Source organism: Bombina bombina, chromosome 9 (assembly GCF_027579735.1).
Source record: "Bombina bombina isolate aBomBom1 chromosome 9, aBomBom1.pri, whole genome shotgun sequence".
Lineage (NCBI taxonomy): Eukaryota > Metazoa > Chordata > Amphibia > Anura > Bombinatoridae > Bombina > Bombina bombina.
The window spans coordinates 64,739,884-64,763,245 of record NC_069507.1 but is presented as its reverse complement, the minus strand read 5'-3'; the positions used below and the strand labels follow the sequence as shown (position 1 = coordinate 64,763,245).

At 36.4% G+C, this 23,362-nt stretch overlaps 1 protein-coding gene across 1 annotated transcript in view; it reads left to right on the top strand.

The window, feature by feature from the left end:
* The first annotated feature begins 5,507 nt into the window (after positions 1–5,507).
* The window catches only part of FRMPD2 (FERM and PDZ domain containing 2), a 169,210-nt gene continuing 151,355 nt past the window's right edge, over positions 5,508–23,362 (top strand). The window contains exons 1-4 of the mRNA XM_053692895.1: positions 5,508–5,556; positions 6,433–6,558; positions 7,184–7,283; positions 10,542–10,557. Coding sequence (XP_053548870.1) covers positions 5,508–5,556; positions 6,433–6,558; positions 7,184–7,283; positions 10,542–10,557 — 291 coding nt within the window. The remainder of the gene's footprint in view (positions 5,557–6,432; positions 6,559–7,183; positions 7,284–10,541; positions 10,558–23,362) is intronic.

The window sequence follows — 23,362 nt, the reverse complement described above, 5'->3', positions numbered from 1 at the left end:
AAAATACTTTCTAATTCTGTGATTACCTTGTATCTAAGCCTCTGCAGACTGCCCCCTTATTTCAGTTCTTTTGACAGACGTGCATTTTAGCAAATCAGTGCTGAGTCCTAGGTAACTCCATGGGCATGCCCTCAATCTATATGGCACACATGAACTAACACCCTCTAGTTGTGAAAAACTGTCAAAATGCATTCAGATAAGAGGCGGCCTTCAAGGGCTAAGAAATTAACATATGAGCCTACCTAGGTTTAGCTTTTAACTAAGAATACCAAGAGAACAAAGCAAAATTTATGATAAAAGTAAATTGGAAAGTTCTTTAAAATTGCATGCCCTATCTGAATCATGAAAATTTATTTTTGACTAGACTGTCCCTTTAATATAACCTTGTTGACTATGCAAAAATGGGGAATGGGTAATAAAGGGAATATTTTTTTAAACAATAACAATTTGGGAGCTGACTGTCCCTTTAAGTTCTGGTTACACACAAACCGCGTAAACAAGAAGATTTAGATAAAACAATGCTCCCAGTTAGTGTCTATGACCGAAAGGTGCTAAAATGCTCATTTTCCATTGTTCTATAAACAGTAGAAAAGAAGATTATTAGGACTTGTTGTGTAAATAAGTAGACAGAAATTTTAACGTGGTCTGCTTTCCCTGCTAGCTCAACCCATTTAATTATGTTGTAGTTTCAATTAGCTAACAGTTATTTCATATACAAAATTATACCCAAAGGTGCAATTTCCCATACATTTTAAGCTCTGCAGCTTATAACAATTCATTGTAAATGCATTATGGGAAACCAATTTTACCGTACACTGACCCTTTAATGTCCACACAATTCACTGGATCCATTCCAAAAATCAGGGTATTCAACATGTTCCCTGTTTAAATGTGTTAGTTGGTACTAGAGTACTCTTGGCATACTAGTGGCATACTTCTCAACATTTATGGGAGGCTTTTGGGACAGGAAGGAGGCACTTGTAGGTAGTGGCTCACCAGTGTTCGGTGGCAGAAGAGGCGGTGCTGTGGGAAGTGTCAAGGGCACAATGGGTGTGTTGTGGTGGGGCTGAAGTGTGCATGGGTGGAGTTGGTACAGTCCCTGGACTTGCACTGGCGGGGGGAAGCTGTGGGAGGGACAGCAGACAGACCTGCAAAACCATGACATGGTGACATGATTACTTTGTGGTGACATGATTACTTTATATAAATATATTCAAGGCCCATTTACAGAGATGGCGGAAGCTCTGTTTATTCCAAGAAAATTGTTTGTGACAAGAGGACACACTTTAAGGCTGGAGGAAAGGACATTTAATCTTGTGCAACGGAAACATTTTTTCACTGTAAGAGCAATTAAATTGTGGAACTCATTACCAGAGGAGGTAGTGAATGCCAATACCTTAGATACATTTAAAAATGGTTTGGATACGTTTCTGGCTAGAAACATAATTCAGGATCTGATTGCTTGTGTTAAATGGTTAATCTTTTTTTAATTGGATTAATTTAAGCTCAACGTGAGCTTTTTTGTAAGTATATTAGATTTGTATAGGTTGAACTCGATGGACTTCTGTCTTTTTTTAACCTCATCTACTACGATTATGACAATCCATTAAGATCCAGTACAGTTGAGTGATATTCAGTGGCTCTTCTCTATGGACAATGCAATTGAGATTAAAGGGGCACAGCAATTTCAGGACATTTCTGTTGTATTGCTATAGAATAGCATGTCAGTATCAAGACAAATTATCACCTTGTTTGTTACAATTGATTTCAATAGTCAAAATCCAACCGCCACTTGCATAATTTGGAGAACCTGTATGGACTGGAGTAAACAGGCTAACCATGGTTATTGTGTTAAAAAAATATGCATTGTTTTGCAGTTCCTTATTAGATAACCCCTGCCGAGACCAAATAGGAACAGATATGTAGCAGGGTATAGCTTGTGAAGTCTGTAGTGTGCTACGCATAATTAAACATTTTATGTTGCAATCTCAAGGAGTTTAAAGTGACAATAAAGTCAAAATAATTTCAAACAACTTTCCAACTTACTGGTATTATCAAATGTGTTTTGTTCTCAGGAACATCTGTTCACTACTGTGAGCTAGCTGCTAATTGGTGGCTGTACAAGTGTACATATATGTGTTGCTGGCTCACAAAATGCGTTCATCTAGCTCCCAGTAGTGCATTGCTGCTCCTCAGCCTTACTCTTCAACAAAGGATACCAAAAGAACAAAGCAAGTTTGACAACAGAAGACAACTGAAAAGTCTTTACAAATTACATGCTCTATCTGAATCATGAAAGTTTAATTTTTATTTTATCGTCCCCTTAATGTCCCTTTAAAGGGACAGTACACCGTAAAATTGTTTTTCCATTAATGTATTTTAAATGACTTGTTATACCACATGCAGCGTATAAAATATTTGAGAAATTGCATTTTCAGGTTTATTTGTGTATATGAAGTAGCTGGTTTTGTGCTTTGAAACCACAGTCTATTACAAGGGGTTGAATTTAAGGTAATATCATATCTCATTATGTTATAACTTTGTGTACACAGACTTGCTTCCTTATCTTATAATTATCTGGAACACCAAAGCTCAATACAAAGAGAGAACAATGGAAAATTATCATTTTATTACTTAACTATCCTGCATCCCACTGAGATTGTAACTTCTTCTGCTGACTGTGTTTACTTAGGCTTGTCAATAGCATATACTCCAGTATCAAAACTTTCAGTATAGGTTGGGAAACCACAAGCTAAATCAGCTATTTCAAATGCTGAAATAGGAGTAAAGGAGCTACTTGCAACCAATTTAATACACTTTAGCAGGTAAAAAGGATCATTGGGTATAATTTAAAGGGGAGAAAGTTTTTGGGTGAACTGTCCCTTTAACTATCAATCTCTATTGCAGTAAAACATGACATAAATACATAAACTGATATAGAGGGATTTGTGAACCCTGCTCCCACGAGGGCTTAAGTTCTATGTGGATATTAATAGACAAGTGTATTTGTCATTGCAGATCATAATCTGGCATATAGCAAATAACAATTAGCTAAGAATCAATCACTTCTATTTAAACCTGTCTGGTTTCCTTTTAAATTATGCATGGTACACAGCTCCATATGCAGTCCTGTGTTGGAATTCTGAGAATATTATTACCCCCCTCATATAAATTTAGGCTTTAAGGAATTTGAACTATATATGAATGTAAAATATAAGAGCACATTGAACCTCAGATAATCCAACACAACAGTCAGACGTCTAGGCTGTCCATTTCAGGAAAGTTTAATCCTGTAATAATCACAAATTAGGTTGCGTAACTGTAATCAAAGTGACAGAACATGCAGTGGCTTCCTGTCCAAGAGGTTTGATGCTACAGTAAAAGGAGTTTAAAAAAAAAATCAGGTCTTTCCCAAGCTGTTCTGGCTGCTAGGTTACCAGGAATACACAAAAACTGTCCAGCCCTCCACCTTACTTGGGGTTGTTTTTATCAATTGGGACGTAATCTACAGCTTATGAAATACAAACAGACTGGAATTCCACTGGTATACAAAGAAAACAGCAGGAGCAAACAGGTATTTTTTTTACTACATTATTATCATAGGACTAACAAAAAGTTATAAAAATGCACAGCATGTAGTAAACTGAGTTGATACTGTATTTTTACAGCAACAAAAAACACATTTCATGCTTGTTAGAGTTTTATCAGATCATTTCTTGTAGTGTAAGAATGCTGAGAATAATCTATACTTGTTATTCATTACTGCAACCAAGATTTTACTGTTTTTGATTTAATACTCAGTTATCGATATCAGATGAGGAACAACAGAATATTTAATGACAGTTTTATTTATATCATCATACCTGTAGTACTGCAATGTGCAAAATAAAACAAAGTTCATTATAATTTAAAGGGACACTCAAGTCCAAAAAAAACTTTTATGTTTCAAATAGGGCATGTAATTTTAAAAAACTTTCCAATTTACTTTTATCACCAATTTTGCTTTGTTCTCTTGGTATTCTTAGTTGAAAGCTAAATCTAGGAAAGCTCATATGATAATCTCTAAGCCCTAGAAGGCCGCCTCTTATCACATGCTTTTTTATTTTCTTTTCACAACAGGGGAGAGCTAGTTCATGTAGGCCATATAGATAACATTGTGATTACGCCTGTGGCTTGTGGCAGACACTGCACTAATTGGCTAAAATGAAAGTCAGTAGATGATAAATAAAATGTCATGTGATCAGGGGGCTGTCAGAAGATGCTTAGATGCAAGGTAATCACAAAGGTAAAAAGTGTATTTCTATAACAGTGTTAGTTATGCAAAACTGGGGAATGTTAAATAAAGGGATTATCTATCTTTTTAAACAACAACAATTCTGGTGTTGACTGTCCCTTTAATAGTTTTCCTTACACTGGACAGGACTATATTTTGTCACAACAGGTATAAAATATATTGTAACAACTTAGTGTCAATGCATTTTTTGTTTTCCTGATTATCCTATGTCTGTATCCTAACTACTTTGGCTTATTTACATGTCAACATTTCAATAGTGTATATATGAAGATTAGACCTCCTTTAAAGTCAACATTAAACTTTCATGAATAAGATAGAGCAGGCAATTTTTAGAAACTTTCTAATTTACTCCTGTCATACATTTTCTTTGTTCTCTTGGTATCTTTATTTGAAATAGCAGGAATTCAAGCTTAGGATCCAGCCCATTGTTGGTTCAGAACCCTGGGTAGCACTTACTGTTTGGTGGCTACATTTAGACACCAATCAGCAAGTGCTACCCAGGTTCTGAACTAAAAGTGGTCCAGCTCCTAAGCTTACATTCTTGCTTTTTCAAATAAAGATACCAAGAGAATGAAAAAAAATTGATAATTGGAGTAAATTAGAAAGTTGCTTAAAATTGCTGCTCTTTCTGAATCAGGAAAGTTTAATTTTGACTAGACTATCCCTTTAAAACAAGATGTGGGTATATTTCCATTACTGTTGTAAATCTGGGTAAACTGTTGGTAACATAAAACATCTCCATATATTTTAAAGTCAAAATTAAACTTTCATGATTCAGACAGAGCTAGCAATTTTAAACAACATTCCAGTTTACTTTTGCTATCTAATTTGCTTTGTTATCTTGTTATTAATTGTTGAAAAGCAAAGTCTAAGGAGCAGCAGCGCACTACTTGGCGCTAGCTGCTGATTGGTGGATGCACATATATGGCCTTTGTCATTGGCTACTCTGGTATGTTTAGCTAGCTCCCAGTAGTGTATGTTGCTCCTTCAAAAAAGGATACCAAGAGATTGAAGCAAATATTATAATAGAAGTAAACTGGAAAGTTGTTTAAAACTGTATACTCATGAAAGAAAAATGTTGAGTTTCACGTCCCTTTAATGGACATATTTGTTTCCACCAGTTTCCACCAGCAATGGAGACTAAGCCATTATTTATATCTGTACCAGTGACAAGCATGCCAAAATATATAAATACATTTAGCCTTTCCTCCATATGACCTATTTGGAATATCCTGTTATACTTTATTTAGGTGTTGCTACAGGTAAGATAAAATAAAGGGACATTAAACACTAAACAAATGTTAGATAGAATGATGCATTCAAAGAAAAGATTAGTCTGAGAATAACCTGTAGATGTATTTTTTGAAAGTTTCTGTTTAAATATTGACAAAATAAGTGTAACGGTTTAAAGTTTATAAAAAATTGGGAGCTGCCATGTTGTAACTTAGGTTACCTTCTCTGCTGTAGCCAATTAGGGACATTTATAAATAGGTCACTAGAGTATGCAGCCAATGACTGTGTGGTATATAACAGTGTTCTGCACTTCCATTTCTAACAGGAACTGAAATGCTCACAATTTTAGAATGAAATTACAGGAAAGGGGGACAAAATAAATAATTAAAGTATATTACAGACTTTTTTTATATATACGATTTATCAATTTATATTACACTCTCAAAGTGTTTAATGTCCCTTTAAGTTTTATCAACTGCTATCTCAAAAGGCTAAAGGCATTTCAAAAGCCTTAAAATCTATTATTATGATAGAAAAAATCCTTATGAATAATTATAGTGTTAGAATTCAGTATCCTGCAAGATCTGCTCCAGCTTTGGAAAAGCCGCTAGAGTTATAGGGAGGAAAAATTAAGACTTTCTTCTTTTTTTTTTCCTCTCTTGAAAAAAAAATTGACTCTTTAAATTGCTGGAGAAGTGGTCAAAATAAATAACGAAAGTACTTTTTAAAGTAATGTTTTTTTGTATAATTAGTAAGTTTATGACAAATGACATCTTAAGTTTAACATCCTTTTAATAAAGAACACAGAAACAGACAAATATTTTTATTGTTGGGGTTTTGGGCTGAGCAAAACAAATAAATCAATATATTGCTTTGACATCTCAAAATACTTTGCTATATTGCAGACATGAGTGGTTCCTGGGTAACTTTGGAAGAGGTTCTAAAGATCTGGGGAAGATCCTTGAGTGCAGATGAAGTATGGGCCTTACTGCTGGCTTCCTCAGAACGTATTTTAAAGGATTTTGATAAAGGTGAATTCTGTTTCAGTTGTTCTTCAACATTTATTCTGTCCTAACACCTTACTTAAAGGGATAGCATACACCAATTTTCATATAACTGCATGTAATAGACACTACTATAAAGAGTAATATGCACAGATACTGATCTAAAAATACAGCATACAACTGTTTCAAAACATGCTTAGAAGCTCCCAGTTTTGATCTGTTAAAAAAGTAGCTGGAACACCCACTGCAAGTGGGAAATATCAGACCCCCCTTCATTTGCATATGAAAAGATCCTTTACACAAGCAAAAGCAAGTGGAAGTAGGTATACGTCGGTATTCTCCTAAACCTTTGAGGCTTGGTTAGGAGTATGAATATTAGAGCAATGTTATTTAAAAATAAGCAAAACTATACATTTATAAAAAAAACAACAACAAAAAAAAACTGTATAGGCTATATAAATGGATGATCTAAAAAAACATTTATGTAAAGAAAAATCTAGTGTATAAAGTCCCTTTAAAAAAGGGATAGAACGTTTAAAAATAAATTGTGCATGGGCACATTTTAATTTGAAATATAACCAATTTTGAAATATAATTCCATTAGCAAATATGTTTCTAGTAAAAGTGATTAATGTTTCTTCTGCATACACAGGCCTGAGCACCAGTAGCCTGCTCATGGAGTCAGCAGTGGTGTTTATTGCTTTTGAAGACATAATTTGTGTCATACAAGCCAGTGCTGACCCTCTGAGCAGGTATGGTGTTTGAATGCTGGTGCACGGCGTGTACAGTAATAGCTTTTATTAGAAGTGTTTTTGCTAATGAATGTATATGGCAAAAATGGTTATATTTCAAATTGAAATGCACCGATGCACATTTTATTTTTGACCTTTTTTTTATCCCTTGATACTTATTAGAACTTATACCTATGGGTGAAATAATGTTATTCTGAGGGACTTAAAGGGACATGAAACCCCAATTTTTTCTTTCATTATTTAGAAAGAGCAAGCAAATTTAAACAACTTTTTAATTTACTTCTATTATCTAATTTGCTTCATTCTCTTGATATTCTTTGCTGAAAAGCATATCTAGATATGCTCAGTAGCTGCTGATTGGTAGATGCACATAGATACCTCGTGTAATTGGCTCACCTATGTGCAGTGCTATTTCTTCAACAAAGGATATCTAAAGTATGAAGCAAATTAGATAATAGAAGTAATTTGGAAAGTTATTTAAAATTGTATTCAAATCATGAAAGAATTTTTTTGGGTTTAGTTTCCCTTTAAAGGGACAGTTAATTGTAATTACAGGACATTTTTATTTTTTTGCTGCAGAATAACATATCAGCCAATTTATAATGTTATAAAAAGAAATTAACACCCTTTTTACTGCAATTATTTTAATAACCAAACTCCACCCACCATTTACCCTATTTGGAGGAGCCAATCTGAGATTTGGGGGCCAAAATATCAATGTCTGGCGGACATGATACTTTGTAGCGTATCATGTCCGCCAGACATTGCTGACTGCCGACAGCATACGCTGTTGGCATTTAACATTGCACAAGAAGTTCTGGTGAACTGCTTGTGCCATGTCACCCCCTGCAGATTTGCGGCTATCTTCCGCTAGCAGGGGGTGTCAATCAACCCGATCGTATGCGATCGGGTGGATTAATGTCCGCCGCCTCAGAGGCGGCGGACGAGTTAAGGAGCTTCAGGCTTGCTGGAAACAGCAGTTATGAAGCAGCGGCCTCTGAGGCTGCGGTCTTCAATCCGCCCAATCATATACAATCGGGTTGATTGACACCTCCTGCTAGCGGTCGATTGGCCGCAAATCTGCAGGGGCTGCATTGCACAAGTAGTTCACGAGAACTGCTTGTGCAATGATAAATGCTGACAGCGTATGCTGTCTGCATTCAGCGATGTCTGTCGGACTTGATACGCTGTCCGCCAGACTTTGATAAATTGGCCCCTTAGGCACTACACAACTATTTGAGAATTAGTTCTTCACTTGAACTCAGTAGTGTTTGGTTTATAACATAATTGCAGTCTCTTCACAGTGTATATGCGGATACATTTGTATCATTTTAGAGCAACATAATATTTGTATGCTATGGCTGTATCATTATAAAATATATGGATACATTACTAATATTTGCTATACTTATCACTGAATCTCAATGTGCTCAATATTTGAGGTAATTTGATTGAGGTTCCCCAAGTGATTATTTGGATTATTTATATTACCAATTTACCTTAGTTCTCACACTGTATTCTATTTAACTGTTTCTGCTACCTTTACTGACTCTCTGGCTAGTAATAGCTATCTATAATATCTAAACTAAGTACATAGAAGACAGCTGTTTAGGTTATAATTATTTAGGCCTCATGGTCACATAACTATTGCTTTTAATTACCCATGTTCTAAACTAACTAATAAAGATTGATTGTTTTTATTAAATGTTCGTGAAAACAGTTACACCAAGCTCTATATACACAATTTATTTTTTCTAGTCCATGTGGGATAATGTGAGTGCTTCAAGTGTATTATTTTACAATCAGTGAAATCTCTTTCTTTTTTCTCTGATTGTTCTCTGTAAATAAATTTGTATATAATACACAGCACCTCTAGGCCTAAGGTACTATTAAAATATTTACTAATATTGGTCAGCTAATATTCACTTGGTTGTGACATTGGTACAACTTTCCTCCATAGCACTTATACTGTATATATGTCTATATATGTATACATATGTATTTATGTTTGTAAATACAAATATATACATCAAAATACATAAATACATATGTACACAAATATAAGCACACACACACACACACACACACACATATATATATATATATATATATATATATATATATATATATAGTCACTGAGCACTTTATTAGGTATACCTGTTTAATTGTATAAGAAAGAAGGGGTGCACCTGTTACAGTCAGCTATGTCCCAAAATAAAAATATAAAAATAATTATACTATATGATAAGTCCAAAAATATATAAAATGCTTTAAATTCAATGTGATTTATTTAGACAATACCATATAAAAATCATTTATGAATATAATAACACTCTCGTAGATTATTGCAATATTAAAAACCACCGGTGATTTACTAAAAATCTATATAAAAACTACTAACATGAAAAAACTACTATGCTAAATTACAAATAACAAATAATTGTATAGTTAAAAAGTTGCTCCTAGTGTTAGTCCATAGGAAACATTGTTGCTATCATGATGCAAAGTTGCAAAAAATTAGATATATCTCTTGTTTCCGTGAATGCAAATAATAGATAATGTTCCTTTATTTCACAACTTGCGAGCAATAGCGAAATGGATTCAGTACATAAAATGCAGCTGGGTTTGTATTATATAAGCAGTCAGCTCTATTTAACACAGTTTGTGCTTATTTTTGTGCCGTGTTGGATGAAGAAAACTGGTATGGAGATGCAGAGACATATAATCCTTTCAGCCACAGTTTATCCGGCCACAAGGATGCAGTTAATCGTACCAAGACTCACCGGAATCTGAAGACATTTTCAATCTTCACTGCTCTTACCCTTACTTTGGATCATCGCCAAACACAGCGTCTTCCTCAATCAGCTAGAACGCTAACTCCGATCATGTGACTGTCGGCTGGCCAATAAGGGAAGGGAGTTTACCAGTGAAATTGGTGTTCCAATTGGTTCTGTGTCTTTGACTGTTAGATTTCAAATATCCGTCAGAGCGCTCTCATTGTATGGAAATCTTCAGTATACAATAAAGTTCCTTATGAAGCATAGACTCCTCATCATCACATCAACACGTTTCAGCTAATACTAGCCTTTGTCAAGATGAGTTTGTTGAGCCACTTCGTTTCTTATTTATACCAGTTTCTCTACCTCTTAATCTGAATTCTTAAAGGGACATCCTTTATTTTATTAGCATGATACCATATTACCAGTTTATTTCCTTTATAAAAAATTTTTTAATTTCCTTTTGCATTTACTCTCATAGGGGACTTTCAAGATTGGTATTTTACAAATATTACAGTACCAGTTGCTATTAATCAAATTGATAGCAATTTAAGGACATTTTCCTATCTATAATTCATACCAATAATAAACATAAACATACAATTAAAAACATAAATTAAAAATACACAATGAAAATATTAAATTAGAACAGAGTAAAAATATTTGTATTATTCTTATATATCGTCCTCTTTTAAATTGAACTGTGAGCAACCTTGTACAACTTTACATGATACCAATAGATCCTTGTATTCTAGCTCATTATTAGTTTTAGTTTCTATTCCTACTAAGTGTGTTCCTAAAGAAAAAACCTATACATGAATAATACAAGATAGGTTATAGTGAAATATATATATATATATTCTATGTGCTATTTAATAAATATAACACTAATAATTGGAACTCACCAAAAATTTTTAATAAACGATCAGAACATATAGAAAGATCTGAATGGAGAGTGCCAATTCAAAATAGATATACTGTATTCCAAGAAGATGAAAATAATAGTTGGAGACCTTTAGAATCAAACCCCAACAAGGAACCTCTCACTCATTTTTAGAGGAGGATCATACAAAAAGGTAACGATTAAAAATGAAGAGGCAGAGAGGATCAAGAGGAAAAGGAATATCCCGAAAATCAGAAATGAACCAGATAGACACACAAGGTATTTTTAATCTATGTCAGAAAGTACTGAATCCAAATAAATAAGTGTACTTAAAAAGGGACTATCTTTCGCCCCGAATACAAAATTGAACACATTTATTACATTCATTAATGTCAATAGTTTCATCCATAATATTACCTTAAAGAGATACTTTAAAAAAAATCATGTTGAAAGTCAGATTCAAAACAGAGAGAAAAAAAAATTCATTCATACAGAATTAAAGGGACAGTCAACACCAGGAGTTTTGTTGTTTTAAAAGATAGATAATCCCTTAATTACCTATTCCCCAGTTTTGCATAACCAATACAGTTATAATTATACACGTTTTACCTCTGTAATTACCTTGTATCTAAGCCTCAGCAGGCTGCCCCCTTATTTCAGTTCTTTTGACAGGCTTGCATTTTAGCCAATCAGAGCTGACTCCATGGTAAATTCACGTGCATGAGCTCAATGCAGGGGCATATTTAAGTTTTCCTGCTGCCCCCCTCCCCCTGGATTTAGGTCATTTTTTGCCTTATCATTTTTTGGTCAGGGAGTAATAGACTTTTTTTTTTTTATTAATAATTGATTTTAATTATAACTTTGCATTGGAAAAAAAATACTGCTCAGCGCCTCATAGTCATACATACAGTTTTTCGTTGGTTTCTTATCTGTGCAGTGTGCCCCATTTTAGGGATAGGCATATTCAGGGAGCCACAACAATTTTTTTTTTTTTAATAATTTTAGCTCCTAATTCATTGGTTTTATTCAGTGTATTTTTGTCAAAAAATCAAATGCCCTTGCATGTGTCCCACAAATTTTTTTTGATTTCTGTAAGGTCCTTTTTTTTGTTTTTTGATATATATTTAATTTGTTATGACATGACAAGTCACTGCTGTCCTGTATGTTCGCAACACGTTTCTCATTCGAATTATCGATCATTCAACATCATAAAAGCTGCTAAGCATATTCTTTTAAATTTTCATTCAATCCTCCTTCCTGTCCCTACATTCTCCTTCTCATATGGAATTGATTGTCAGTCTGTCACTTTTTGTCTCTACTTGACACTTGAGCTCAGCCTCAGAATAGATTGATTTTCATTTTTATTTTAAAATAAAATTACAACAAACCTCCTCAATTGTTTCTTACTTTCTCTCCAGCCCAGCAGTGTATTTATTAATATAATATACACCAGTGATGTCAGGTCAGATGATAGATCATAAAACAGCAAGGGGGCCTTGTTGCCTATTATGCCATAATTAATTGTTGAAAAACAGAAATAAAGTAATAAACTAGATACGGTAATTTCAGAGCAGTGCAGCGCCAGCTTTGTAAAATATTACCAACACAGAGCAAGAGGCTAATTTTGTAAATAGTGTGGTGATTAAGCCATTGTGCACAACAGTCACATAATTAATACATTGATCTAGCATTCTCTGAGTTATCTTACGTAAATATCAGACAGCTCCAGAGCTCCTCTAAACAGTTGGGAAATAAATAAAAAAAGCAGGACAGATTTATAGTACCTTAAATACTCTACAATTCAACCAGTACTGAGTATATCCTAATGTTGGAATTTCGTGAAGCTTTGCTTAAATTGAGCATCAAAATTTTTTACTATGGAAGAGCAAAAAAAAAAGATACCCTGCGACTCTAAGTACTATTCTGCTATGTGCCGGCCCACCGGGTCACACCCCTCCTCTCCAGTCCAGTCCTCTGTCTCAGGCTAGGCTCCGCTGATGCTCCGATCCCACTCACTCACTGACTGAAGACAGTCTAGTCCGTCCATCAAGTACTGTCCGTCTCCGTCCGCTTCTGTCTTTTTCTCACTCGCCGCTTACCTCCAATGCCCTGGGAGGGAGATCACATGCGCACGTGCATGGCTCCCTCCATCCATGTGCGGCAACTGTGAGCAGACAGGAAGGTGGGCGAAAGGGGGAAAACGTTACATGACCTCGGCAAAAGCCGGGTCACGTGACCGCAGCACAATTTTTAAATTTTTTTTTTAGAATGCCAAGTTGCCAACATATCAGTGCCAGTGTCGCACCCCCAAATCTGCCACCCTAGGCACCGGCCTTGTTGGCCTATGCATAAATACGCCCCTGGCTCAATGTTATCTATATGAAACACATGAACTAATGCCCTCTAGTGGTGAAAAACTATCAAAATGCATTTAGATTAGAGGTGGCCTTCAAGGTCTAAGAAATTAGCATATGGACCTCGTAGGTTTAGCTTTCAACTAAGAATACCAAGAGAACAAAGCAAAATTGGTGATAAAAGTACATTGGAAAGTTGTTTAAAATTACATGCCCTATTTGAATCATGAAAGTTTTTTTTGGATTTGACTGTCCCTTTAAAAACAAAGTCTGATTTTTACCCAAGTAATGAAAATGGTAAAAATATCGAGACGTTCAAAAAAGTGATGAAAAAAGATATAGATATTGAATATTGACAAATATAAGAAATATAATCTAACGAAACTAGAGAACGAGACCTGACCATTTAGCAGGCTGATAAAGGAAGTGGCATCGTAATTCTCAATACAAGGAATTATTTAAAAGAAGCAGATAGGATACTAAATTACACAAACACATATAAAAAAATCAGTTTAAACCCACTACCTAAACAAAAAAAGAGAACTAGAATGTTTACTTAACAAGGCCTATCGTAAGGGTATACTTAACGGAAGGGAGATAAATTATTTACTTGAAAAGCACCCTAGAACACCTGTGTTCTACTATCTTCCGAAAATCCATAAATCCTTAGTTAATCCGTCTGGAAGGCCAATTATTTTGGGTATTCAATCACTAACCTCAAACCTTTCAGAGTATTTAGATATCCTTCTGCAGAATTATGTAACTACCATCCTATTTAAAGGACTCTACAGACTTATTAAGAACATTAGAAAAAAAATGATTGGAAGGATAATTATCTATTAATAACATGTGATGTTTATTCTCTGTACACCAGTATAAAACACAGTTTGGGTTTAGAGGCTGTAAATTACCAAACAAAGGAGAATGATATGCCAACTGAACAAATTGATTTTTTACTTAACTGTATTAGATTAATTTTAACAAACAATTATTTAGCATTTAACGATCAATTTTACCTACAAATTCAAGGGACGGCGATGGGCACCAAGTTCGCCACTAGTTATGCTAATCTCGTTATGGGGTACCTTGAAGACATTTTGATTCGGGGCTCCATATGGGAGGCAAACTTGGTGCTCTATCGCTGTTTCATCGATGATATTTGTATACTATGGAAGGGTGATAGGGAACTGGTAGACTATTTTATCAAAGATTTGAAGGACACTAGATTTGGTTTAGACTTTATCTATGAAGTAAGTAGCGCCCAAGTGAGCTTTTTAGATTTGGAACTTGTAATAAAAGGATCCAATATAATCAGTAAGACCCATTTCAAAAAAGTTGACTTGAACAACTACATCCATAATACGAGTTGTCATTACAAAAGGAAAATATTCCAAGAAATCAATTTTTAAGAATTCACAAAAATTGCTTGAAAATAGATGATTTTGACCTACAAGCTAAAAGTTTACAACTCAAATTTGAACAAAGGGGCTACAATGATAAAACAATCTCTGAAGCAAGGTCATCAGCTGTAGAAATAGATAGGAAGGGCCCGATCCGATAAAAATCATCGCCCTCAAAAGCTGGCGACGCCAATATTTGCGCTGGTTTGGTATCCTATATACGGCGTAACTTAGAAGTTACGCGCGTAGATTTCTGGCGTTGCCTGTAGTTTTTTGGGCCATAGACTGACATACAAAACACGCGCAGTTTGGTATCCAATATACGGCGTAAGTACTTACGCGCGCAGATTTCTGAAAATCTACTCCAATCTCATCTCGCCACAAATTTCAGCCGCAGGAACCCTTGCACTGACTTAGAAACCAACGTAACTCTTGGAAGGCCTAACAAGTGCATGCTTAACAACATACATATCAGCAGCTTGATCACAATAGTTAACCTCTTAAAAGCATTTAATATTCCTACCCCTGCAAGTTTGTCAAACCAATCACAAAGGGGTGCATCATGGGGCCCAGGGAGACATCATGGGGCCCAGGGAGACATCATGGGGCCCAGGGAGACATCATGGGGCCCAGGGGGTGCTGGAAGCCCTACAATCCCCTGTTGTTCTGTCTACACATGCTGAATCTATAGTTGTTGCTGAGGTCCATGGTGATGGTGCTGCCCCTGCTGCAGCTGGTCATCGAATTACATACTGCGGAGTTCCACTGCATGTAAGTGAAACTACTACATCCCACCCCATTCCCTTAGCCACCCTAATTACTGAAAATATATCATTAGTTCAATTCATGTTTTGGTCACTATGATTTATTGACTATCATTTTGAGGAATGAAAATGGATGTTTATACCTTATGTTCACACCTTCTTTAAAAACATTATTATTTAGATATATATACCCATGTGCAGGGATTGGCAAGGTGTCCTTCACTAAAACTCTTTACCTTAGAAAATGTCAGCAACAGCCTTGGCTCGTGCCTATCCCTGCACATGGGTCAATTTCTATTGGATGTGAGAAACCTTGATTTACATCTTAAAAGTGAATATCACTATATGTACCCTTCATACACAGCTATGTGATGTGGTTTAGAGCACATGAATATGTCATAAACATGATGATATTACCTTTTCTGGGCCATTTCCACACAGGCCTTATTATATTTTCCAAAGATATTAGTGTACTAAAACACCCCTCACATGGATGTGGATGACAATTATATGGTAAATAACAGAGGACAAGATTTATTTTCTTTTCGGCTTCTTAGATGAGGGGGCTGAGGGGCCTGGAGTGGGTCTCCTGCCTCTCCTGGGTTGTGTTGATTCTGAGGATCCTGCAGGAGTGCTGGCCACAGATGAGATGCTGGAGGCAATGTCCTGCTGGTGGGTGAAATGCTCCACCAACACACCCAACAGTTGGTTCTGTTCCCTCCATCTGTTGTCACTCTGGATTTGCATGTCAGAAATTACTCTCAGCATTTGAGATTGATTTTGGACCATAGCAGTTAAAGATGCTGCCATGTCCCGTTGCAGCTCAATGGAACGCTGTTGTAATGTCTGTTGGCTCCTGTAAAACCTGCGTTGGTCCCTCTGCATTCTCTCGCAGGTTGATGTGAGACTCTCACAGGTTACTGTTTGCCTCCTCTGTAGGGCAATGTATTCATCGCCCATGGCGGAAGTCAGTGGATCCATGGGCTCTTCCCCAGCAGGGACTCTAGGCACCGGTTCCATTTCTATATCCTCAGCTGGTGATGCAGGCTGTGGAATCTCAGCTGGTGATGCAGGCTGTGGAATCTTAGCTGGGGGTGCAGGCTGTGGAATCTCAGCTGGGGGTGCAGGCTGTGGAATCTCAGCTGGGGGTGCAGGCTGTGGAATCTCAGCTGGTGGAGCTCTTCCAAGTGCAGCAGATGGTGCAGATGTCCGGATGGACTGATAGTCCCATTGCCCTCTGGTGTGCACCCACTCAGCCTGCTGGTAGAATCCCGGAGTGGCATGATATTGTTGGGGGGGGGGTAAAGACATCTACCCTTCGGGGCTGGCTTGGCTCCCCCTCCAAGCCAAAGGAATAGTCCTCCGGCCAGGGCTCCTGCCAGGTATCCTAATGTAATGCTGGCGGCATAACATTCGGATTGTCAATTGAGGCAGTCCAACCCAGGTCATGCCTGGCATACTCCTGCTGGACTCTCCGGACCGCTGGTCGAGGTGGAGAAATACTTTGTTCCGGTGGTGGAGGGGGATGCATGGGCGTTGGCACCCTGGTGACTGGAGGTTCTGTGGAGGAGTCAAATGATGAGAGGGATTAGTACAGTCAGATATATATCCATGTGGGCATACAATGTACATGCTAGGGCCTATACACATTCTCATGTCAAAATCTATAACATGCATGTGCACATTGAGATTTGTGATATGAGGGTTTTTAATATGCAAAGTATACATGTATGTGCTTCTTACAATAGTTCTGTGTACATGTCAGTGATGGAGAAAATGTGTTCTTTAAGTGACACTATGGTTGTGATGACTATAGTGTCCATTTACTGAAAACTCTACATGTGGCTTGTGGCCTGTGTTACTCTGAGATATGTTAGTATTTCACTATTCCACCTAATATCATGAATTTCAATGTGTTAAGTAGCATTAAATGGACATTAAACCCATTTTGATTCTTTCATGGTTCAGCTAGAGCATGCAATTGTAAACAACTTTGTAATTTACTTCCATTACCTAATTTGCTTCATTCTCTTGATATGCTTAGCTGAAAAGCATATCTAGATAGGCTCAGAAGCTGCTGATTGGTGGCTGCACATCAATGCCTCGTGTGATTGCCTCACCCATGTGCATTGATATTTAATAAACAAAGATTAAGAAAATAATGAAGCAAAATAGATAATAGAAGTAAATTGGGATGTTGTTGAAAACTGTATTCTCTATCTGAATAATGAAATAAAAAGATTTGGTTTCATGTCCCTTTAATGTTAAATCTCATTGTAGATGTTTTTGTTAGTAGGCCAAATACCATGCTCCTCATTGTGTACATGAATGGGTGACAATATAGGATGTTATAACTCAAATACATATAATACTGGTGTGTGGGATGTTACTCACCAGCATGCTGTGCTGATGTTGCAATCCCTGAGTCACGAGCCCCTGGAAGTCCACGGACTGCTGTGACGCTCAGGGACCTACGAATCAGCTCCTGCCACTCGTTGTATTCCGCCTCATAGTGAGGCCCACCTCCTGTTGCCCTCTGGGACATTGCTTCTTGGCCCATCTTCTCCTTAACTCTCCTCTTACAGTCATTCCACCTCTTCTTTAGGCCATCCACATTTCTCCTCTGCTGGGACACACCATTAACGGCCTCCACCACCTTCTGCCAGGCATCTTTACGCCTACGGGCAACTCCTTTGCCCTTCTCTTGGCCAAAGAGGGCGGTATGGTTCTCCAGGACAGCCTGGACTAGAGCAAGGTTTTCAGCAAATGTGATGTTAGGGCACCTCATACGCTCCTCGTCCTGGGCCACCTGGATCCCTCCCTGGGATGTCCCTGGTGTGGGTTCCTCCCTATCCTCTCCCTCCTCCCCCCTTCTATCCCCATGTGCACCCTCTATCCCTCTTCTGAGTGTGCCTGGCCTTGGGGCAACCCCACTCCCATCCTCCCTTCTGGCTCTCCCTCTCCCCACTCCGCTCACTCCCTGACGGGGACCCTGCTGCTCCTCCTGTCCATAATCCTCTCCCTGCAACTCCCCTTCCCTCCTCCCCCCCGGCCTAGCTCTCCCTGACATCCTCACACTACACACACTCACACACTCACACTCACTCCCACTTCAATCACACACAATCACAACCAAACACTCAGCCTTTCACACTGTAAAAGATAAATAAAATATGTAAGGTGTTATAAAAAAAAAAGTGTTGTGTATTTTGTATATGTGTGTATGCAAAATGTGTGCAATATGTAAAAAAGTGACAGTAATGTACAAGCTTAACAAATCCACCAAATCCGACCTAACTAAATATTAAATATTATTAAATATTATGCAATGCGCCTCTCTCTCTACTCTAACGACTTTCTCCTACTCACTGTAGTGTGCTGTAGCTCCAAGAACCGACCAAACACACTAAAGAAAATGGCGGCTGCGCAGGGGTTTAAGTATGAATTTTGAATCTCGTCATTACGTGGCGCATCTCTTAGAACTGGCGTAATTTTTTACGAGTCGTAGGCTAATTTGCATAAAACTACACTTTATTGAGAGTTTACGTGAACAAAATACTGGCGCAAGTACTTGCGACGACTAAAATGTGTATTTGCGCACATTTTAGCTGATCGCCGTTTATTCCTACTTACGCCAGTTTAGCATCTGACGGCGCTGGATATTGGATAGCTCGAGTTGCGAGCTGAAACTGCGGGCGACGCGGGTTCCCTCGCTTGCGCCGCAAACTACGCTGTATATCGGATCGCGCCCAAAGAGTCTACTTATCGATCGGAATAGGAATGCACAAAAACAGAGTAACAAGGGTTTAGATGTACCATTTATAACAGATTATAATATACATCATGATGAAGTTAGATCCATAGTAAACAGACACTGGCATTTATTACAGAGAGACACAATTATTTGTGAACAAGTAGAGGAAAAAACAAAGATTGTTTTTAAAAAGGCCAGAAACCTAAAAAATATTTTAGCACCCAGTATTATGAAAAAAGAGAGTAAGCACAGCACTTTAGACCTCGAACAAAAAAAGGTACAAGTTTTTTTTCCCATGCATTAATTGCAAAGCTTGTAAGTTTTGTGTAAAAAATAAATCAGTTAAATCAAACACTACACAAAAAATGTATGAAATCAAAGACATCATCAGGTGTACTAATAAAAATATTGTCTATATTATTCAATGTCCCTGTAACAGGTAGTATTTGGGGGAAGCTTCACGCCCCTTCAGAGATAGGATACATGAACACATATTAAACATTGAACGTGGCTTCGAGTGGCACTTACTCTCTAGACACTTTAAAGAGAACCACAATCAAAGCACAAAAGGTCTGAAATACTGGGGGATCAAGAAGGTTCACAGGGACTGGAGAGGAGGAGTTGTAAATAAAAGATTGTTAAGAGCAGAGGCAGAACTGATTTATAATTTTGAAACATTGAAACCATTAGGCCTAAATGTAGATCTTGATTTAAATTCACTTTTATGAAAAACACACCTTTTTCTTTCTTTCTTTCTTTTTTCTTTTTTTTATATAAAAAACATGCCCATTCTTTTGATTTCTATACCAATATAAGCATCAACACAGAATATCACTTCACCTTATTAAGGGAACTTTATAACTTAATTATAACTTCTTTATAACTTATTTATTGATGAATCATTATATCCCATGATATATCTTTATTTTGCAGAGTACATATCACTATTTACTTGTAATATTTAGTAAATAGCACATAGAATATATATATATATATATATATATATATATATATATATATATATTTCACTATAAGTACACTTATTTATTTGGATTCAGTACTTTCTGACATACAGTAATTAAAAATACCTTGTGTGTCTATCTGGTTCATTTCTGATTTTCGGGATATTCCTTTTCCTCTTGATCCTCTCTGCCTCTTTTCATTTTTAATCGTTACCTTTTTGCATGATCCTCCTCTAAAAATGAGTGAGAGGTTCCTTGTTGGGGGGTTGATTCTAAAGGTCTCCAAATATTATTTTCATCTTCTTGGAATACAGTATATCTATTTTGAATTGGCACTCTCCTTTCAAATCTTTCTATATGTTCTGATCGTTTATTAAAATTTTTGGTGAGTTCCAATTATTAGTGTTATATTTATTAAATAGCACATGGAATATATATATATTTCACTATAACCTATCTTGTAGTATTCATGTATAGGTTTTTTTCTTTAGGAACACACTTAGTAGGAATAGAAACTAAAACTAATAATGAGCTAGAATACAATGATCTATTGGTATCATGTAAAGTTGTACAAGGTTGTTCACAGTTCAATTTAATAGAGGAGGTTATATAAAAATAATAAGAATATTTTTACTCTGTTCTAATTTAATATTTTTATTCTGTATTTGAAATTTATGTTTTTAATTGTATGCTTATGTTTATTATTGGTATGAATTATAGATAGGAAAATGTCATTAAATTGCTATCAATTTGATTAATAGCAACTGGTATTGTAATATTTGTAAAATGCCAATCTTGAAAGTCACCTATGACAGTATAAAGGAAATAAACTGGTAATATGATATCAAGCTAATAAAATAAAGGATGTACTTTTAAGAATTCAAATTAAGAGATGGAGAAACTGGTATAAATAGAAAAGAAGTGCCTCAACAAACTCATCTTGAAAAGGGCTAGTATTAGCTGAAACGCGTTGATGTAATGATGAGGAGTCTATGCATCATAAGGACTTTTATTGTATACTGAAGATTTGCATACAATCAGAGCGCTCTGACGAATATTTGAAATCTTACTGTCAAAGACACGAAACCAATTGGAACACCAATTTCACTGATAAACCCCCTTCTCTATTGGCCAGCCGACATTCACATGATCGGAGCTAGCGATCTAGCTGATCGAGGAAGACGCTGTGTTTGGTGAGGATCCAAAGTAAGGGTAAGAGCGGTGAAGATTGAAAATCTCTTCAGAGCCCGGTGAGTCTTGGTACGATTAACTGCATCATTGTGGCCAGATAAACTGTGGCTGAAAGGATTATATGTCTCTGCATTCTAACCATACCAGTTTTCTTCCAACACGGCACAAACATAAGCACAAACTGTGTTAAATAGAGCTGACTGCTTATATATTACAAACCCAGCTGGATTTTATGTACTGAATCCGTTTCGCTATTGCTCGCAAGTTGTGAAATAAAGGAACATTATCTATTATTTGCATTCACGGAAACAAGAGATATATCTAATTTTTTGCAACTTTGCATCATGATAGCAACAATGTTTCCTATGGACTAACACTAGGAGCAACTTTTTAACCATACAATTATTTGTTATTTGTAATTTAGCATAGTAGTTTTTTCATGTTAGTAGTTTTTATATAGATTTTTAGTAAATCACTGGTGTTTTTTTATAATGCAATAATCTACAAAAGTGTTATTATATTCATAAATGATTTTTATATGGTATTGTCTATATAAATCACATTGAATTTAAAGCATTTTATATATTTTTGGACTTATCATATAGCATACCTCAAATTTTCAGGTTATAAGCTACTAGCCAGGCAAAAATGTTACTCGCCACTTCTAATCCTACCTGGTCACACTAAACTCACTATTCCACCCCTCTTTGCATATGTTTAGCCGTTGTGAAACACATTATCGTGCAGTAATTTAATATTTTTTACCTAACAAATTAAATAACGCTACATACAGCAATAGATTAACAAAAATAAGTGCATAGCAGTTAGCAACATGAACTTGGTGGTTATGGACAAGACAACAGCTGGAAAGAAATAGGAAGTTGTTGAAGTGAGAGAATGGAAAAAGAGAGTGCTGACAGTCATGGAAGGTTTTAGCAGACCTGGAGATTTTCTTTTAATACTTATCTCTCTCTTCACTTTCTTTTTACCCTGTCCCTTCTCTCTTCAATCTCTCTTTTTACCCTCTCCCTTTTCTCTTAGGCCATATTTTCTCTTTACACTCTCTTTCCCCTCTCATATCTCTTTAGTCTTTTTTTTTTTTACCACTCTCATAAAGCTACACTTTTTCTTTTCCTCTCTAATCTCTCTCTCTGCCCTCGTTTACCCACTCAGTCTAAACAATAATGGTGATCCTACAAACCTACAGGAATAACATATCCTTTCCCTTTATAATATATATAATATCCTTTCAGAAAATATTTTTAGCACATAGCCCAAAAAGTGTTTGTCAATGCTGCAATAGGAGTGTACATATTGCAAATGACAATAACTTTGCTACTTACAACTCGACCCCAAGCTTTGGACAGTTAGTGAATGTTGATTCAACAATCACTCACTCACGTTTACTCGCCACCATAACATTTTTCACTCGCCAATGGCTAGTAAAAAGTGGAAATTTTGAGCCCTGCATATAGTATAATTATTTTTATATTTTTATTTTGGTACATAGCTGACTTTAACAGGCGCAACCCTTCTTTCTTATACATTTTTTCTACCTTTAAAGGACTGGAATAGACCTCTAATATTGGTAGCTAAGCAATATTTAAGGATCATTTTCTATTTGTTTTTACACCTGTTCAATTGCTTGGAAATACAAATTGCTAATCAGCCAATTGCATGGCAGCAACTCAATACATTTAGGCATCTAAACGTGGTGAAAACGACTTGCTGAAGTTCAAAACAAGCACCAGAATGGGGAAGAAAGGGGATTTAAGTGACTTTGAACGTAGCATGATTGTTAATGCCAGATGGGCTGGTCTGAGTATTTTAAAAACTGCTGATCTACTGGGATTTTCACGCACAACCATCTCTAGGGTTTCCAGAGAATAGTCCGAAAAAGAGAAAATATCCAGTGAGCAGCACTTGTGTGGATGACAATGCCTTGTTGATGTCAGAGGTCAGAGGAGAATAGGGAGACTGGTTTGAGATGATAG